The sequence below is a fragment of the Ascidia mentula genome, chromosome 2, assembly GCF_947561715.1.
Source record: "Ascidia mentula chromosome 2, kaAscMent1.1, whole genome shotgun sequence".
Lineage (NCBI taxonomy): Eukaryota > Metazoa > Chordata > Ascidiacea > Phlebobranchia > Ascidiidae > Ascidia > Ascidia mentula.
In genome coordinates, this window is record NC_138567.1 from 14,525,231 (window position 1) to 14,544,456 (window position 19,226).

Consider the following 19,226-nt stretch of genomic DNA (forward strand, 5'->3'; position numbering starts at 1 on the left):
TGCCAAACGTGATCTTAGCAAACGTGACGGCGTTATGTTTCACCCGTTAAGTGGAAATCTTTTTTTCACAATATGACCTTTTTGAGATGATCCACTTAAGCTGCATTTGTGACAAAACTGGTAGGATCCATCATTAAACTTTGTTGAGCAGTATTTGAATGTATCAAATACGATTCGTCTATTTCAGAAAGTAGTGTCGTTATCACACAAAATGTGCACATTTTGTCGGAATCACGTTCTAATTCTTAAAGGCACTTGACTTTGGCCACTTCGGGTTTCCGATAGGTTCAACGACGTATAGGAGTCAACGGAGCATGGCAGCGCGGTTTCCGAGAAAATGCTGCGTTTTCAAAAGTTTTCAAAATTCAGTGAAACGGAACGTACCACATTGATCATTTTTCGACAAGCGCCTGATGGTAGAGTATAGAGTTAGATTTAGAGTCGCGTGCTGTTCAAGATGACTTTAAGAAATTTAAATTGACTGAACCGAGCTTGGCGGCGCGATGTCCGAGAAAATGCTGCGTTTCCAAAAATCATTGAAACTGAACGTACCACAATAGGTCTTTTGTGACCAAGGCCTAGTGCCAGTTGATCTACCAACACAGATGGTGGAAACACAAATATCAATGAATTTTTTGGTGCTATAGGTTAGAGTTAGATTTTAAGCTGCGTGGGATTCCAGATAAAATCCGACTTGGGAAATTTAAATTGGTTGAGTTGGTGGAATTTTGTTCTTGCGGTTATTAAACCAATACTAAACTTAATTCTTTGTTAAAGTTAAAAATAAATTTTCAAAAATTTAACGTAAAGTGTTGAAAAATATCTTTGCATGGCGACAGATTTTAGTAACGACATCAGTATAAAGATATAGTTTGTATTTTGCCAGATTTTGCAACGTAGTTTGTTCGTTACACAAAGTAAATAACGATTTTATATTCAATCTCTCATCTCCGTTTGATGTTTTTTTTCTCTTGCGTGTCAAAATTCGCTTGCTGTGGGAAACTTTGGTTTGATGTCAGATAAAGGGAATTGTTTGTATATTTGGTTAGAAAAATACAACGCAACATTTCAACTAAAGTATATTTTTATAGGTTGTATTCAAAATCTTAAAATAAAAGCCAAGTCCATGTGACAAAGCTCCTGGCATTTGCAGTGGTGTTAACAGGGCCCTTCTAACCTTGCTACCCTTTTCACGCGTTTTTATCTTCGCCACAGGTTTATTGTGACACATATGAGAAAATGAAAGCAGTTCAATTGATGTTGTTGACCGCAGTCATTTATTTCACAACGATCGAAGCGGCACCTGTACCCTGTCCAAGGTACGTCTTTCTTATAAGTTGGGCTAATTAATGTGATTTAGTATTAATATGATTTTTTTCACTAGTGAATGTACCAAGATATATTTGCCAATTTGTGGAGGGGATGGAAAGACCTATAACAACGTATGCTTGTTTCGAATGCATATGTGCCGAAGGTAAATTATTTATATTGCGACTTTAAATAGTTTAATATTTCTTTCCACGTGAACGCTGACTTGCCTAAGGGTAATTTTTTTATCGTTTATCTTAGGAAAGAAGGCTGAATTTGTTTTAGTTTTTATAAACTTAGTTTTAATTAGATCATATGAAGGACGAATTTCAGTTTTTTGGTCAATTAACAACAAACAAGTTGAAGTTCAACTACATATTTTCATTTTACAGGCGTCTAGCATATAGGGATCTATCATATAGGAATGGGTGGTGTGGTGATAGAAACATCGACCCATCTGTATTGTATATCCTAATACAAGGCTTTGTACAGTCCACTTTAATGAGTGTCTTTTAGTTTACTGTGTGCGTCATTGCATAATCTTATTACTTATTTCCAATAAATCATACCAAGGAATTCACTTTGTTGTAAGTGTGTACATAGTGGAGGGGGTAGTTGTTAAACAAACAAATATTTGGACTTGATGTTGCCGGGCTGCAATTATGTCATGTGCGGCCAAGCATGTGAATAACGTACAAAATGAATGCAAGCATAATAGGTTTAGGTATGGTGTTGCCATGTTCTGTAATAAGGTAAAAAAAATACTAAGGTTCGACTTTGCCATGCAAAGTGTAAACGTCCTTGTTTGTTTTGGTTTTCACGCGCTTTTTGTATTTTTACTTCACCTTCACTTTAACTCAAATGTTTTCATTTGTTTATTTTCGCACTCACCTTTAGCATATATTTGTTATTATTTCGCCCTTTTGTTTGTTTTTATACGCTCGAGCAGTCATGCTTGCTTGGCAAACGTGGGCTGCAATAGTTAAAGTGCTGTCGGCGGAAATTTTGAGCGACAAGTGGGGTTAGTTCTCTGGTGGTGGCGAGATGTAAACACTGGTTGGTTGTTTATCGTGAGATATATTTGTTGTAATGTTATGTCCATTTTGTGCAAGTTTTAGAACAAACGTTGTTTTATTCGAACCTTTATCGTTTCATTCTTTTGTACTTATTAGCGTCTTTCTATTTTGTTACAAAATAGCCACCTTGGTCGTGCAGAGTAACCTAGGCGTTAACCAAGTGATAGGGACACGCTAATTTCGGTTACATTTGGCGAGCACCCCAGGACTCTGCTATCGCTTGTAAGGGGTCACGCGGCTTTCAGAGAACTTCGTTTTATAATGCTTTTAGTTTGTGTTTATCGCCACTGCGTTTTATACCGGGACAAGATGTTGGCCAGTTTGTTTCGTTGTTTAAATATTGCTGTGAGAGCGTGAAAGCCAGTGAGGAAGTGAAGCGTCATCTTTTTTTAACATCAACTGATGATGACCTCCGCCGGCTAGTTCAGGAAAACGACAATAATGTTTTTCAACTGACGGGACTTTTGGACGGCCGCTCAAATGGTCTTGTCCACACATGTACCGGAAATGTCCCGTTTTTTTGGCGTGTGGCGTCAGAATCAAAGCAACTGGGTAAGGAGGCAGACATCGGCGTTCAAGAATTCAAAAGAAACTGTTACCACACTTCAGAAGGACGATTGGGAAAACCAACCCCACATCAGATGGCAGACAGGTTGGGTCGACGCTGTTTCGCCTGTGGTAAACCAGGAATTCATTTTGTCAAATAATTATCACTTTCAAAAAGGATTTTGACCTTATAGCATTGTCACTTAAAGAGTAAGGGGTACAACAAAACATGTCTTGAATGGGGCGGGGTGCTCCAAAGAAAAACTGGGTTTAAAAATTCAATGGAACGGAACGTATCACAATGTGCCTTAACGACCAGCGCGTTGAGTTCATTCACTTGAATCATAGGCAACATATTAATTGCAATATTTTTATGCTTCTCTATAGGATAGAGTTAAGAGGTGCTAGGGGTTTGAGATGAAATAAAAGCTGACTTCAGAAGTTTAACTCATTTTTGGATTAATTTAATTGAGTTAAGGATGTTATTAAATAAACACATTGTTGTTTTGAATGCTAGAAAATAATTTTCAACACTTTATAAGGTTGACAGTTAAAACATAGTTCAAGTGCATTTTTCTTATGCGCTACTGGAGTTAAATCATTCTAATTTAACTTATTAGGTATATATTCCAATATAAGTATTGTGAAAATTAAGCTACTATACGTCAATTCCTGAAATGGAAACTTGATCATCTTCAGTGTGTTTAAAGTTGGGGCATACGGAATGGCGACTCTATATATGTATGGTCCAGTTTAAAAAGACACCTGTTTCAAATATGAAAGATGTTAGGTTTTCAAACACCTTACACCAGTGGTCATTTCCCAATGATAAAATGTATGGTTTGTCAGTTTTATAGTAAAATTTAAACCACTACGAATAAAAAGTACAAATTTAGAAGTCAGATGTTCCTGGACATTTGCAGTTATGTTATATATCACTTCTTCACTTTTACTTTTTGTTTTCTCACTTCGCTGCAGACTTGTGAAGACACATAGGGAAAATGACAGTTGTTCAAGCGCTGTTGCTTACCGCACTTCTTTATTTTACAATGATCGAAGCGGCACCTCTACCGTGTCTAAGGTACGACTTTCTTGTAACTTGGACTAATTAATAGAATAAATATGTGATTCAGTGTTAATAAGTTTTTTTTTCACTAGCGAATGCTTTAAGATATATTTGCCTGTATGTGGTGCGAATGGAAATACCTATCATAACGCATTGCTTGTTTCTGGTGCAAATGTGCCCAAAAATCATTTCATTGCAACCCTAAATAGTTTCATATTGCTTTCGACTGAGGTTAATGTTCTACCTTCGGGAAGAAGGAAGGCTGAATCCATTTTAATATTCATAAACTTAGTTTTTCAAACCCGACCACCTTATTTTCGCTGCCAAAGGTAATATTTACTTCTGAGTTTTAAAGAAGTGACAATTTTAACAAGATTTTGTATTCTTTAGAACATGTCCGTTTATATATCTTCCAGTTTGTGGTTGGGATGGACAGACCTATTCAAACTAATGCGTGTTTCGCGTAACAATGTGCCAATTGTAAGATATTTTATTTTGCAAACAAATAAACTTTGAGGTTGTTATTCTTCCCTTTAATATATATTAATGCTTTACAGCCGCAAAGAATGCTGAACTATTTGTTTTTATTTTATAGGCGTTACAATAATTTCCATTATTGGCCATGGAGTTGCGATGAATGATTTTTCTGCCATGCACATCCGACTGCTTTGTACATTAAGAGAAGACAGCTAAAAAATTTAACTGCAATTAACTGTAGGCCTATTGTGTGTATTTTGATGGAGTAGAGGTGCCATTCAACCAACAAATATTTGATTATTTTAAGTTCTTATTTGATTTGTGCAATACGCTATGTCAGTCTCAGGTCTATAACCGCACTTTACTTTATTACGCCATTGGACCTGTTTAAGCCAATATAAGGTCGCGAAAGCTCGTGCCAATAAAGGTTATAGGTAGTCATTCGATAATAGTTCACCAAGAACTACAGAAGATATTTGTGTGAAATATTGTAAAATACGTTATCTATCATCAAAAATGAAATAATTTTCCTGGGTAAATAAAATCCCACTTTATCAGCTGTCCGAGAAACGTCATACACTGCCCCCTGTATAATTGATCAACATATTTTGGGCAAATATAGAGTGTCGTGTAAGTTTCCTTTACAATGAATTTTGTTTCAATTATGCGGAGTATTTCGTGACAACAAATTAATTTTGGCCCAGTCACTTAACAGCTACACACAATAAAAAGTAGTACTTAGACATCACGCTTTCTGTATTTGAAAACACATTTGGTTGTAAATTTTTGTATTGGCATCTCAATGAACGATATGTGGAATGGAACAAGGAACGAAACACCGATGTAATTCACAATTTCAAAATGGTATGGTTTGAAATGGAAATTCCTGCAATGTCAAACACGTAGAGATGATATATTCTCACATATATACCATAGGCATTTGGTTGATGTAAGTGTGTATCCCCTGCAAAACGCACATAGTAAAAAATATTTAAACACTCCAGTTTTATAATATAGCTTGTTTGTGTAAATTAGTCTTGTTAAATTTTATACTTACGCAATGCAGAGATGCCCTGAGGAAAAGCTGTGTTTTAAAATTCAGTGAGACGTAACGTACGACAATGTCCGTCTTTTGACCAGCGACCAGATCGACTTAATTTACTTGAACAGATTGCAGGGAACTTGATGGTTTAAATATCTTTGTGGTTGTCTGTAGGTTTGAGTCAAGATTTTCAGATAAAAGCTGTCATAAGAAGTTTACCATTCAACAAATTTTCAGATTTATTCAATTCTGTTATTGATATTATTCAACCAGTATTAAACGCAGTTTTGTTTTAACGGAAGAAAGGTTTTTCTACACTTCAACGCAGAGAGTTGGGATATAATTGACGTGCGCCGTTCTGTGCGCGACTTGAGTGTAAATAACCTTAATTCAACGAATTATGTATTCCCAAACGAGTATTTGCTATAGCCATCCGCCCCAAGCAGCCAAACCGCATGTGAGATAAGACAAGCCTTACCTGACTTCAGTAATTATATAATGTTGTCAAATTAATGCCTGTCGCAACGCATGTTTTCCCATGTCAGTTACATTAGGTTTAAAAAACAATGCAACATTTCAACTAAAGTAGATGTAATAATGACTGAATAGGTATGTCCATAGTTTTAATATGAAGGATGTTATAGGCTGTTTTCAACATTTTTAATACAAAACCGTCCAACAATCCAATTTGTAGGTTGCTGCTATAAGAGTAAAATTGAAACACTACGAACGGACAAAGTGACAAAGTTCCTGGCTCCCGTTGTAGTGTAAACAAACCCTTTCAACACTTGTTACCTTTAGCACTATTTTATACCTTCGCTGTAGGTTTATTGTGACACATATGAGAAAATGAATGTGCTACCAATCATGTTGCTTATCTCCATCATTTCTTTCACAACGATCGAAGCGGTGGTTATGTTACGCTTCTTAATTAACGCTTTCCAAGGTCCTCAGGACGCTACATTAACGGCCAACCACAAGCCTGTTCCAGCACAACGGTTAAACAATTCAATTCAATCTTGTTCATAAAAACTCTAAAAATGCCACAGACGAATCACAATCTGCCAAAAACGGTCTGTCTCGCGATTTTTTCTTAGAGTCACGTGTTAGCCCGGTTTATCTTTTGTCTCCCCCGTCATTGGCCCAACCGTGTCACGTGAGAGAAAGGGAGCTAGCGCTGCGATATAAAATCAACGTGCGGTGACTGGTGCGTTCGAGACACTTCGTAAATAAAAATATAAATCAACACAAACATTTAAATGAACAGGTGGAAGGTGAAATAACAAAAGGTGAAAAAGAACGTGGCGTAAAAGAATACGTGATATAACAAAAGCGTGCAACTTGAAAATGAAACGGAACAAGTGGGCAAATTCTTTTGCGCTACAGTTATACATGCACGCTGTTTAAGGTACGACTTTCTTTTAATTTGAGCTATTTAAATAAAAATAAAAACGTGATTCATTGTAAATACGTTTTTTCTCTCCAGTGAATGTTCCAAGACATATTTGCCTGTTTGTGGTGAGGATAGGATGACCTATAATAATGTATGCCTGCTTCGCGTAAAAATGTGCCGAATGTAAGTTAATTTATATTTTGCAATCCTAAATGGTTTTTTATTGCTTTCGACATAAACGATGAAGTCGTTTTCATGCTTTGTCTTCGTAAAGAATGAAGGCTGAATCCATTTTTGTTTATTATAATCTCAGTTTAATTGTAGGTCATATGAATGACGAATTTCAGTTTTTGGGCGGTTAATAATAATAGGTTGGATTCAAAGTCTTTGTTTTTCATTATTGGCTAATTGCTTATACCTGATTTTTGGTGACGCGGAGCCTGGTTTCACTATTGGTTTTATGTTTTCCTTGGCCACAGTGTTTCCACCTTGGTCAGTTTCTGCCGGGTTACACCTATATAGTTTGATACCCAATGGTTACTGGAGGATGTATAGTCACCACAAAGTGGAAGTCTTCCCGACTATTTAGCTGACAAAATCGTGTGAAGTCAAACAATATCTGCACTAATGAGACCTGTTAGGTCGAAACGTTGACCCTGTCTACTACTTCGATGCCAGTGAACTAATTTGAGCAGTAAGAGAAGTAACACACCCCACAAAAAGTCAAAATCCTAAGAATGAAACAGTCGACAACTTTTGTCGCATGTTTTTTTTAACTTTTGTCCTACTGCACAAGCCCTAATTAAGTGTGATCCATTTTTGTTATTGAGGAATATTATAAATTGGCCCTTATATGATCATCGCTCATCCGATTTTAGACAAATTGTGGACTCACGTCCTTTAAAAGGAAATTTTACAAAATACGGCTGAATATTTAGTAACCATAAATGATTTTGTTTTTGACTACACCGTGGTTCGAACCCAGGATTTCCTATAGGAACGAATCCCGATCACGTTTTCTTCTTGGTATATGGGTCGCCAATACTTCCACCTAATCACCATTCAACAGCGACCTCTACCGACAATATACATTTCCATTGTGCTGGTACGCTATGCTTTCTGCTTATGGGAAACGCTTTCAAACGTTTTTGTATTGTCATCTATATTAACGTCGCAAAAAACAAGGAATTTCGAGGAAAGAAACATTAATTTAATTCACGATTGAAAAATGTAATGGTTGAAATAATATAAATGTAATATAATAAAAATTGCACAATTACAACCCAATAGATTTGACAATCTCTCACATTCAACATGCACCATTGGTTGATGTTAGTGTGTAGCCCCTGTTAAAAGTACACGAAAAAATTGTAAACACAACAGTTTTGTAATATAGCTTCAATGAGTAATTCAGTAATTTTGTTACATTTCGTACTTACACCAAACAGTTTGCCGCATTGAACGCACACTGGTTGCCATACGTGTTACCATCACTTCCACAGACTGGCCAAAAAATCAAGTTGCAAATGCTACAACAAAAAATTCAAATCAATATCAACTCTGTTAGTTTCGACAACACATCAGCATTTGTGGTCAAAGACAGCTTTGATGTTAGTTTTTTGTGAAGCTATTATTTGTTTCAACTCCACCTGTTACACTCATCGTTATCCGTGGGTCTTGTATGAACCGTTGTGAAGCAGAGAACCGCTGCCAGCAGGATCACAGTAAAAGCTTTCATCTTCAAAATTTTGTTTTCAACCTATAAGAAAATCCTGGCTTAAAATTGAAAAACTTACGGCCCCTACTCACTTAATTAATTCGAGGTTGGACATTTTTCAAATGATAGACTGACAAACGCTCAGCAATCATTGTTATTACTTTGATACGCGAGTATCGATTAAAACCACGGCATAAAATCACTTTTATTTTGCGTTTCAACGGTAACCACAGTTTCTTTTTTGTAATTTAGATCATTTTGATCGTCATAATTATAATCTAACGACGACATTTTCCCTTTCATTACGAAATAAAAAGCCAAGAGCTGCTCTGCTCGGTAACTTTAATACTTGATTGGCAAACTTTGCCACAATATATATAACTACATTCTGTTTTGCAACGCTAGCTGTCCGAAGGTTCTGTAAACAAAGGCCACTATGTATTTTGCCCTACAGGTCAAGCAAGGGCCTGTTTGTATTTGCACACGTTTTACGTCATAGATTTGCTGTCGATTAGTTTGTTGACTTGCATTACTGACAATATCGGCTATTGGCGCAATGCCCTCAAGATGCCTAGAAAGTTTTAGTGTACAAAAAAGAATAAACATCTTTTAATTGTGGTATTTAGGTGATATTGGACAAGCTGTATAACCACAGCTGTTGAACACAAATCTGGACGAGCCAAACGTTTAGATAACCTTTGTACCCGATGATCGGACTTTAATTGTCATCAGCAATAACAACCCACAATAAATATTGACATTCGTAATCTGTTGTAGGCGAAGCTGCTGAAGTTGCAAATGTGGATTTGCTTGGCAGTGCGGCAGTCCTGTATCGTCCTGCTTTTTAGTAATATCAAACTTTATTTCAATATCGAGGGGGTTGCGCTGCTAAATTAATCGATTATTAACCGTATACCTGGCCCTTATTCACACCTTAAACACTTTCGGCTGTAATACCTCATACAAACGCGGTGACTCCAGAATTCATCCTATAGTGTCTTGCTATCGAATAATGTCCAACGTTATTAAAATATCGTTGGTTGTATAGAATTAATTACCAATTGCTAACGGGACTATAGAGGTCGTATAGGCGTATAAAGCAGGTACCAAAGTAATGTTTGTTGTAAAGGATTTCTGAGGTCATTTGTGCGAGGTTTTACTGCCGAACCGGCCTTTTGGACAAGATAAATGGTATAGTCATAACATATGGGTCGCGCAATGTTCCCTGCGAAATTCAAAGGAAAGTTTGGTATTCGCGGAAAGTTTTCTTCAGTATGCTTTCGTTTGACAACTAAAGTGAATAATTGTTATAACCACACCAACAACAACTTTAACCCTACTTGGTTTTTGAAATAAACACAGAAAAAACTCCTGAAATTTAAGCTTACTTTTTGGTTTGGGACACACGAAAAACGCACTCGTTTCCATGGGTCTTCACGTCGGAACCACAGGTTCATTGATCAACCGATATCTAAACACGAATTTTTACCCAGTAAAAGTGGTAAGCGAAATGCTGTTTCAGCGTCGGGAACCAATACAGATCAAAGTCCTCGTAATCCTCATTGTGTCGTAAAACGTTTATTGTATGACGTCTGGCAAGCCCCAGCCCTTTTTGTAACCAACAGTTTTTCTTCCAAAATAGACGACAGGAACCGGAATTTTTGTGCAACGTGGGCACTTTTGCTCGGAACAAAGAAACTAGCCTTAGTCACTGAACATCAAAGCGCAATAAAGTGAAAATAAGTCAAATACGACTTCACATAAACGCTCGAAATTTTTATCGTTTCCTCGAACAAAGAGTTTACACAAACCTTGTCATAAAAGTGAGGTCCAATTAAAGGTGTTAATGTTCATTGGCAAGTTTGAAGTCCATTAACGATGTAGAATTTAAGGACGATTATCTTTCCGTGCAACTGAACGACACGATTTTTCTTTGGGGTTGAGTATCTTGGACGGATTTGAAATTTTGATTATGGTGGGAACGTCAATGACGTTTAGGAGCCCCAAGTGCTTGGTTTCAGATTATAATCAGAAGCATCGAACAATCTTTTTGAATTGTAAAAACATACATCTTTCGATATATCCGGTTTCTTAGAATGTGTATCAGAACGAAAGTAAATTAATTACTTACGTATTCACCATTTATGTACTGGTTTTCCTTGCTAACTTATCACACGTATTAAATACTAATATTTCAAAATCATTTAAAATACTAATGAACGACAAAAGCAGTTGTTCATTGCACCAACATAGTGGCTCTAGATTATCACCAGCTACGTTTACGATTGTTTGCTTTTCAAAAAATCGAAACAAGCTAATCTCTGTTTTGAGAACCAAATAATTTTAATCACGTCATGTAATTTATATATTTTAGCTGCATGTGTGCATCGTGAGTGGTTCAAAAGTTAACACTGTTTTTCAATATTTGGTTTACAACATACTGAGACAAAAACTCGATAATTTGATCAACCATTGCTGACTGCAGCAGCTGGAATTCAGAACTTGCTCTCCCAGTGCCGCTACTCAGTTTTGCTCGAACTTTACAACCCGGATTCCATGTTTAAATGCTTGGCTGTTAAAACGGTTTTCACATCAAAGCTGGATGAGCGGACCGGTTTCCAAACTTAACGACAGAGCAACCTTCTTCATCATGTCGTTAACTGATGCAAAGTGGATTGGGTTTGCAGCAGGTTTGGGGTCAACAATCGGCAGCTCACAAACAACCTTCCCATTGGTAACACACATGTGTACTTTTGTGTGAAGTGCTTGGGATAAATTCATTATTTATTACAGACGTCTTTCGGGGTTCGATTTATTTGACAACTCCACCTCCATGTTTGACGATTTGCAAAGCAACGTTTCAACATTTGTTATCTTGCCCTTCGTTTTTACTATTTTCATTTCACTTCATGTAAGTATTATGGGCTGACAAATCTGTCCTCTGCCGTATGATAACCATGTCCATTTCTTTTCACATAGGAATATTTGTATTTTGATCACGTACTTATAATCTACAATTAACATACCCGAACGCTTGTACATTGTCATCATGCACACGTCGGTAAAAGTTATCCCTGGATTTCTGAACAGACAACATTTTCCATGCAGGAGCACGTTCCTAAATTAAAGCTTGCTGCTGGCCCTAATTCAAAGTACAGACATTACACCGGCCGAAAAGGCTTTAAACAAGCTTCTACACAAAAGTAAATTCGATTTACACCAAATTCTTTTTCTCCGTAAACTTATGCAGTACGCGGAATAGGTCACTTACCTGTGCTTCCTAACTGTTGATCTGACATACAAATATACAAACATAATTTCCTAATTGCATAGATTTATAGTTGGATTAGTCTAGTATAAATTATAGATAGTAAAATTTATTTATACGCGTCTTTACTGGTGTGCTACAGCCGATCGGTAAAAGTTATCTCTGGGCTTTGCAATGGCCTTATTATTCGCGTCCATGATATGTTTGCAACACGTACGTATATATTACGTCACGCTCTATGACAACAGACATCAGACATAATCCAAACAAGCTTTGCACGAGAACCATAAACAGAATTCAAAGTTGAAAAACTGTTTTAATGTCTGCTTGTACGAAAGAACTTGATCAGTTAACCATTTCACAATGCGTCATTCCAGGATAATGAAATTCAATTTCACTTTATAATCTCCATAAACTTACGTGGTTAAGGTCAGCCACCTGTTCTGCACAGTTGCAAAATTGTGCTATTTGCGTCTGCTACCTTGTCATCCTCTGACCTCGAGAAACTAGAATGAAAAAAGAATAAATTTTGATGGTGCAATTGTTTGTAAATTTCGATTTTTCTACATTGCAAACAAACAATTGAAATTAATGCATCCTGTGCAGTTCTGCATCTCAAAAATCGAGTTTATTTGCTAGACCAGGATAATTTTGTATCACTTGTATGTTGTATCACACACAACATAGACATTGATAAAACAGCGGTTTGAAAAACAAGCTGTTTTGTTCGAGTGGTGACCAGATCATAGGAGAAGTTCCCAGCTAATGAAAATACCATACAACTGTGCAACGTATCTGAAAACTTAATAGCGAGCCGCCCGACCTTCGGCGAGGACAATAAACCTGACTCAACACAAAACTTGTCTTTGTTGGAAATTCCAACGACCTGTGGGATAGCGTTAGTAGCTCAAGTCTGCTGCTATATAAGACACAACATTGCCAGTCAGTGTCAGACAGCATGGTAAGCCGAGTTCAAGTTGTTCAAGTGACTGAAAGCGAAATTACGATTCGTCATATTCGCATAAAACAAATGTAATTTTCGGAGACATAATGTTTTCAATCTTGTACTCTAAAGGTTTTACTGACAGACTAAGTCCTAGAATAAAACAAAATGAAATACATTGCTTCACTCGTCTTGTTCACAGCACTTCTCTGCTACGCAACAATTCAGGCAAATGAAGATTGCCCAGAGTAAGTTAAAATTGTACAAAAATATTATTGCCAATAAAATGTTGTTCATTTTCCACGATTGTCTTTTCTTGTTTCTTCATAGCATTTGCACCATGGAGTTTGATCCGGTTTGTGGGTTTGACGGGGTTACCCACACGACTTATGGTAACAAATGTGCTTATGACGCGGAAAACTGCAGGCAGTAAGTTCCACGTTTCATAGACTCTTCTAATTACAGGAAATTTGTTAATTGGTAAACTTTAAGAACAACATTTTGACACCTTGAGATTGGATGTCCTTGTGTTTAAGTAATTGTGTGCGGTCAAACATCTATTATGTTGCAGGAACGGTGCCCTGACGTACACAGTAGGAGCCTGTGAAAACTGAAATCATCAACGACTTTTAACGAAAATTCTTCGCCTCTATAATAATTTGTTGAAGTTTAACTGTAGTTGACGAATCTTTGTATCGATCTAACTCCCATCATATATTAAAACAATAAAATCAAATAAGCAAAAGGTATCTGTTCATTTCCAAGGATTCTGTAAGGTTATAGTAGATAACTTTACACGATTTGGGGCGAGGATTTATTCGGCCTTTTATTAGTTTTCACCAATCTGATACTCTACATGAAAAAGTTAAATGCATTGCCAATTTCAGCAGTGACCGTAGATCTTTTTTAAAGAAATCCCAAAGTTTTTTGATTTCAGTTTAAGTCGTCAAGGTTATTACTCCTAACCTAACACCCTTCCATTGAATTTCGTGAGACATCAAATTATTGCAAACCGCGCGCAACTTAAGGTTTCATGCACATACAGCGCATTTTACTAAAAGTTTTGACGCTAATGAAACATCAAACGATCGTTGTTCAATCTTATTTAGTTTCGTAATTGCATGGAACCAAAAGAAAGTCGCAGCGAAAATGAATTTGGAATTTTAATTCCTATATCGTTTGTGCTTGATGGTATGGTATGAAATGGTATAATTCAACACACAAGTTATCTAAATGCCTTTAAATTAGTCTCCGAAGTGATTTATATCCAAAACCCGAAATATACCTCTCAGAGTTTGGAATATCAAATGAAACATAACCGACCGTTCGTAGCAGCTTGCGTAGAATTACAGCCACAAACCAAGCGACGTAATTATGATAAGACAAAACCAAATGTACGAAGCCTTGGGGCCTAGGCCAACGTTTGTTTTTTCTTATACGAGAAATACAAGTTGTATTGTTACTGTTGCAAACTCAATCAAACGTGTTGCTGCAGAAAATACAGTTATTAATTTTCTGGCATGCCTTCAACATATGACTTGTACCCAGAGACCCAATTTCAATTCGGCTAAGTTGCGCTGCAGTGGTCGCCAGAGGATTATCAGCATTTCGAAGTGCATTTTCGACGGTAATACAAAAATAAAACATCCCCTATGTTCATGTAACTAAAAAGGTCCGGGGGCAGGACATCTATCTTGTTCCGCATGTATTTTAAATTAAGCATTGTCATTTTGTCCGCTCACAGCAAAAGATATAAGTAATTAAATTTTGAGGCTGGCAAAGACCGACGAGAAAAACCAAATTAGCTGATATGCAAAACAATGCAGCTTTGCAATATTATGGCTTTTTTTGCACATAAATTATTCTATCATTGTAACCACTTTTTGTCCGGCATAGCGTTGCCGAGTTTACGTTATAAATGATTTGATTAATTCGCCTCAATCAACCACTAATGTATTTTTCGCAATATAGTTGTAACTAGAAATGTTGGAATCACCAATTTATGGTCAACACAAAGGTAAGGTTAAAGTTATGACATCACACCCAAAAATACGTCATGAAATGTCACTGAGCAAAGAAACGTACCATCCCCGTCTTATCGAATCACAGAGTACAGTTGTTGCTGCTACACCTTTTGGTCTTCCTTTCATCAGGGACAAATAAGCCTTTGGTTCGTGAAGTCACAGTGACATATTTTTGTGTGATGTAAAACCTTGTCCTGGCCTTTGAGGTAACGTAATTTGTGGATTCTCCTATGTTTGAAACTATTTGATATTTGCAATATAAGGCGCCTTCTCCATTGCAAACAATGCATTTTATTTGACGCGCATTGTGTGCCGTCAAATTCGCTATAGCGAAAAAGGTTTACGATTTTTGGTCACCGCTACTTTTCGTACAGTTTTCTACATTTCTTAGTTGACGTAGAACCAAAAACTTTGGATATATGTTTGTTATAGATGTACCTTTAGTTTTACGCAAAGTTGCCATGGTCGTGTCATATGCACTTTAACCTCAGATGGTTTTGGACATGTGAAGACAAAATGTATCATAAGGTGACAAGATATCAATAGCACTATTTCAATCTTAAAGAAAGTTTTGTATCTTCGGTAAACTGTTGAGTCACTGCTTCCTAAATCCTAGCCGAACTACCGAATCTCAAATTTAAAAAAGAGCTACCCTGATGCTTTGTCTAAAAATGAACTAGTTTGACCGTGCCATTTTATAGTCGCCGAATATAAAAACAAAGAATACTTTTGAGCAAATTCACGGACGTAAAAGTAAATGAGGTTATAGAATAAAAAAAATCATAATTTGCAGATGATTAAAATTCTTCAAGATCTGCTTGGAAGGTTCAGCTTCGCATAATGTAGAGGTCATATCTTTATTTGAGGTCATTGAAGTCCGACCTCAGTGTTGCGAATCCCACACGGTTATTGGCAAAGTCGAAAGTTGAGTAGAAATTTCCCATGAAGGCCGTTCCCAGCATCCAGACCGGATGGGCAGATGGCCGGAGGTTATTGGGAAGAAATTGAGAATAGCAAATTCTTTCTTCCTGCATACGGCGACACAATAGTTGGTTAAACTGACGGGATATAGAGTTCTGGTTCAATGACAAACCCAAACTAGAGACCGCATTGCGTCAGTTCCCAATTTGCAGCAACATATCGGCATTTCGCATAAGATTAAAGAAAATGTAAATCACTTTACTTCGGTGCAGGGCGTGGTGTTTTATCAGTTTAAAGTGAAGATCGTGTCAAAAGCGACATATATTAAAATAAACGTACTGAGGCGGTTCATTGCGACAAATTGTTGTTTGCGTTGAGACATAAGTGGTAATATTTTGCTTACAACGAACCTTAACAACGTATTTCTTCGGGGACAGAGAATATTTGAAGCCGGAAAGTGTTATTGTAATATTCGGCAACGCTGCGACCTTCCAACAATCCAACAAGTACTGCAACACAAAAAATGCACTGAAAGCTATGCATATCTTATGATGCAACGCAATAAAACATAACTGTACTTGGCCATTTGCGATCCTGACGGCACCAATAGCATTGTTAATATTTTGGATTTCATCTGTAGGGCCAAGAATGAAGGAAAATGGCGACATCAAAAGTGCATTACAGCCTCCTACACAGCATTCCGTACCAGGGTTTTTATCAATCGACAAGCCGTCCATGGCCACCTGCCAAAAACCCTGAAGAAAATAATATCGGAAATTATACGTGTTATCCACCCTTTACATTTAATGTGACTACTGGCCTTTTTGACAACTTTATGGTAGTTGAACTTTCCGGAAAATCTTGCAGGGTTAACACCACCCAAATATAACTCTCCAGCATCTGGTTGAGTTGGGTTCCTGAAATGCAAATCATTTGTAGTTTGGAAAGATTGAGATAAAAACGATTGTTTCCACAAACATGTTTGATTTGTTTCCCTGATTCTAAAGAAGTTCTTTACCGACTATCTTTAACAGCCAAAATCAAGGTAAAGTAGGCAACTGACTTACATATTTAGGTAGAACGAAAACTGCTCCTTTTTCACTGCTCCTTGTTTATACATTTGATTGAACACGGGTGTTATTCCATCTATCGCTCTTTCGGGGAATCCCATTCCCAACACCCCATCGTAATGGAAATTGTTAAAATATGAAGGCCCCTTTGTTACTTCAATGAACGTCTGGTTGAAACTCTTCACACCACCAACCTGAAGGTAAATTCTTGTGTAGAGTTCGTCAAGAAATAACTTTTTGGCCAAATGCAGATGAGCAAAGTATTATTTCCCGGTTCTAAGATAATTTTTGAAAAATTTCTTGAAATTTACAACACCAATCATTCACCCTGATACGAAATTTTAATTTTAACTACTGATATTGCTTTAAAACGTTGGTACATAACTCTCTACGTATATAAGCGCGGTTTTGACTGATTAGCAAAAGTATTTTACCGAGACAACATCTTGGCTGCAAAACCCCTTCAAGCCATAGAATGTTACATTGCTTCCGTTCTTTGCGTAGGTTGAAGAGAAGGCGCTGTCATATTTTGCGTGTCTTGCTGCACAAACGCAAGAAAATTCTTGAAGTGCAGTTTCGAAATACAGCGTGTTAAACAACACTTTTACCCACCACATACCACACCATGCCTGTCACAACGGGCCGAGGGCACCCATAAATTCGAAGATGTAGTGTCGAACAGAACATTGAACTTCTGCGGGGGAGTCCCTATTGTGATCTCACCATAATACTTAACCTAAACAGATATAAATGCCAATGGAACACATATTCTGCAATAAAGGAAACAATCAAATAATCCCAAACTAACATCAGCATAGTTAACGAGAGGTTGGTGACCCTTCCTGTCGCCAGCAGAAGTAACTTTCCAGTTGTAGTCAGTATTCGGGTATTTAGTAAAGTCTCTTTTCTGTTCATCTACTTCTTGCTGATGTAAAGTCTTGTGGCGCTGAAGCTTTATGCTGTAAACAAACCATGATTTCAAAATAACGGAAGTGATTTAAGGCGCGGTGTTGAAATACATATTTATCCTATTTGCACAGACCATAAAAATCGGAAAGTCGGTTTGTGGAAGTATAACACATTTACAATCAAACCGTAGTTGCCTTAACTTAATTTACAAAAAGTGTTTGGAGAACACTTACATGTTACCATGGCCGAATGTTCCAAGTAAAAGGATAATAGCAATCGATATTGGCATTTTGCCAGCGTTTGACTCAGCTTGCTCAGTTTGTTACCAAATGTCTAAAAATTGTCACTCAGATCCTTTTTCAAGCTAAGTGAAACTCAGTTGTAAGCTTAACAAAAAAAATAGTGATCTTTATAAGCCACAAAGTAACAATGAAACTTGAAAGAACAAAGGTTTGTAAGACGGGAAGTTCCACACAAAAGCTATGAATTATGCTGAGCTAGCCAAAATTTTCCTTCAGTATTGGTTGCTGAGGTATTTCCTCTAGTATCGGTTGCCACTTGCGTTGTCATTGTTACACTGTGACTAAGTATTCAATATATGTTAACCAATAGGTTTCACTACGTGACTACTCATTGCATTTTTGCAGCAATAAACAGGCTTGCTGCTTATTGAGCACTAAATCTCCACTACTTTTACTTACAAATGAGAGGTTTATTTTGTTAACAAAGCTTACTGTGAACAAATCTTTACATGGGCGGTTTTGATTGAAATACGAATAGCCTTTTGTACAGGAAGCAGGATTGCCGTTGTACTGTCACAAAGTTTGATTCGGAGTTAGAAAATATTCAGTGTGCTGGAATCAAAAACATTGCATGCAATGTAGTCGGTCTACACTCTACACCTAAAACAACATTAAAACCTATGTCAAGCACTTATCTTTTGATGTTTATCATATCTAATGCAATGTGACAAACCTAACAAAACCGCACACCTCTAACTCTTCGCATTCGTCTTTTCTCCAAGTGGATTGAAGGCGAAGCGAATTCAATACACCTCCCTAAAAACGAACGGATTGTGCGCTAGAGCGAAATGTAAGCAGGGTTTAGCGTTTAGCTAATTTAAAAATGTTATCGCATGATGAAACAAGCTAAAGACGCTAAATATTGTGATTTGAATGTCACGAACACCGTCTAGCGGAAAAATATAAACAAAATAACGCCGTAAGAGGGAGCTAAAGGTACATGTTACCCACATCGCAATTCGTCAAAACACGTGTTTGCGTGCAAACGAAGGTAGCCCTTGAAATGCATCTTTACGAGGGTTGGTGTTAATAATCTCTACAAACAATTATTACTTTGTCAATCAAAAGTCTGTTACGTTATGACTGACGTTATATCGTTTATATGCTCCACTGTGTGGACTGCATTAAAGGTGTTGAAATATTAGAGGAAGTTGTTAATGACTT

General features: G+C 37.0%; 2 protein-coding genes across 2 annotated transcripts; one reads left to right on the plus strand and one right to left on the minus strand.

Moving 5' to 3' along the window:
• The first annotated feature begins 12,976 nt into the window (after positions 1-12,976).
• On the plus strand, positions 12,977-13,546 carry LOC145890605 (turripeptide Ici9.1-like). Its single transcript, XM_082981722.1, has 3 exons — positions 12,977-13,084; positions 13,167-13,265; positions 13,408-13,546. Exons 1-3 carry the CDS (start codon positions 13,005-13,007, stop codon positions 13,448-13,450), a joined length of 222 nt encoding a protein of 73 aa, XP_082837848.1. The 5' UTR covers positions 12,977-13,004; the 3' UTR covers positions 13,451-13,546.
• Positions 13,547-15,553: 2,007 nt separating this feature from the next.
• LOC145889600 (cathepsin D-like) lies at positions 15,554-18,129 on the minus strand. The gene is made up of 9 exons (XM_082980579.1): positions 17,994-18,129; positions 17,660-17,810; positions 17,464-17,587; positions 17,286-17,392; positions 16,849-17,045; positions 16,602-16,698; positions 16,360-16,536; positions 16,192-16,290; positions 15,554-15,888 (listed from the first exon to the last, which is right to left on the minus strand). Exons 1-9 carry the CDS (start codon positions 18,047-18,049, stop codon positions 15,718-15,720), a joined length of 1,179 nt encoding a protein of 392 aa, XP_082836705.1. The 5' UTR covers positions 18,050-18,129; the 3' UTR covers positions 15,554-15,717.
• Positions 18,130-19,226: the final 1,097 nt, after the last annotated feature.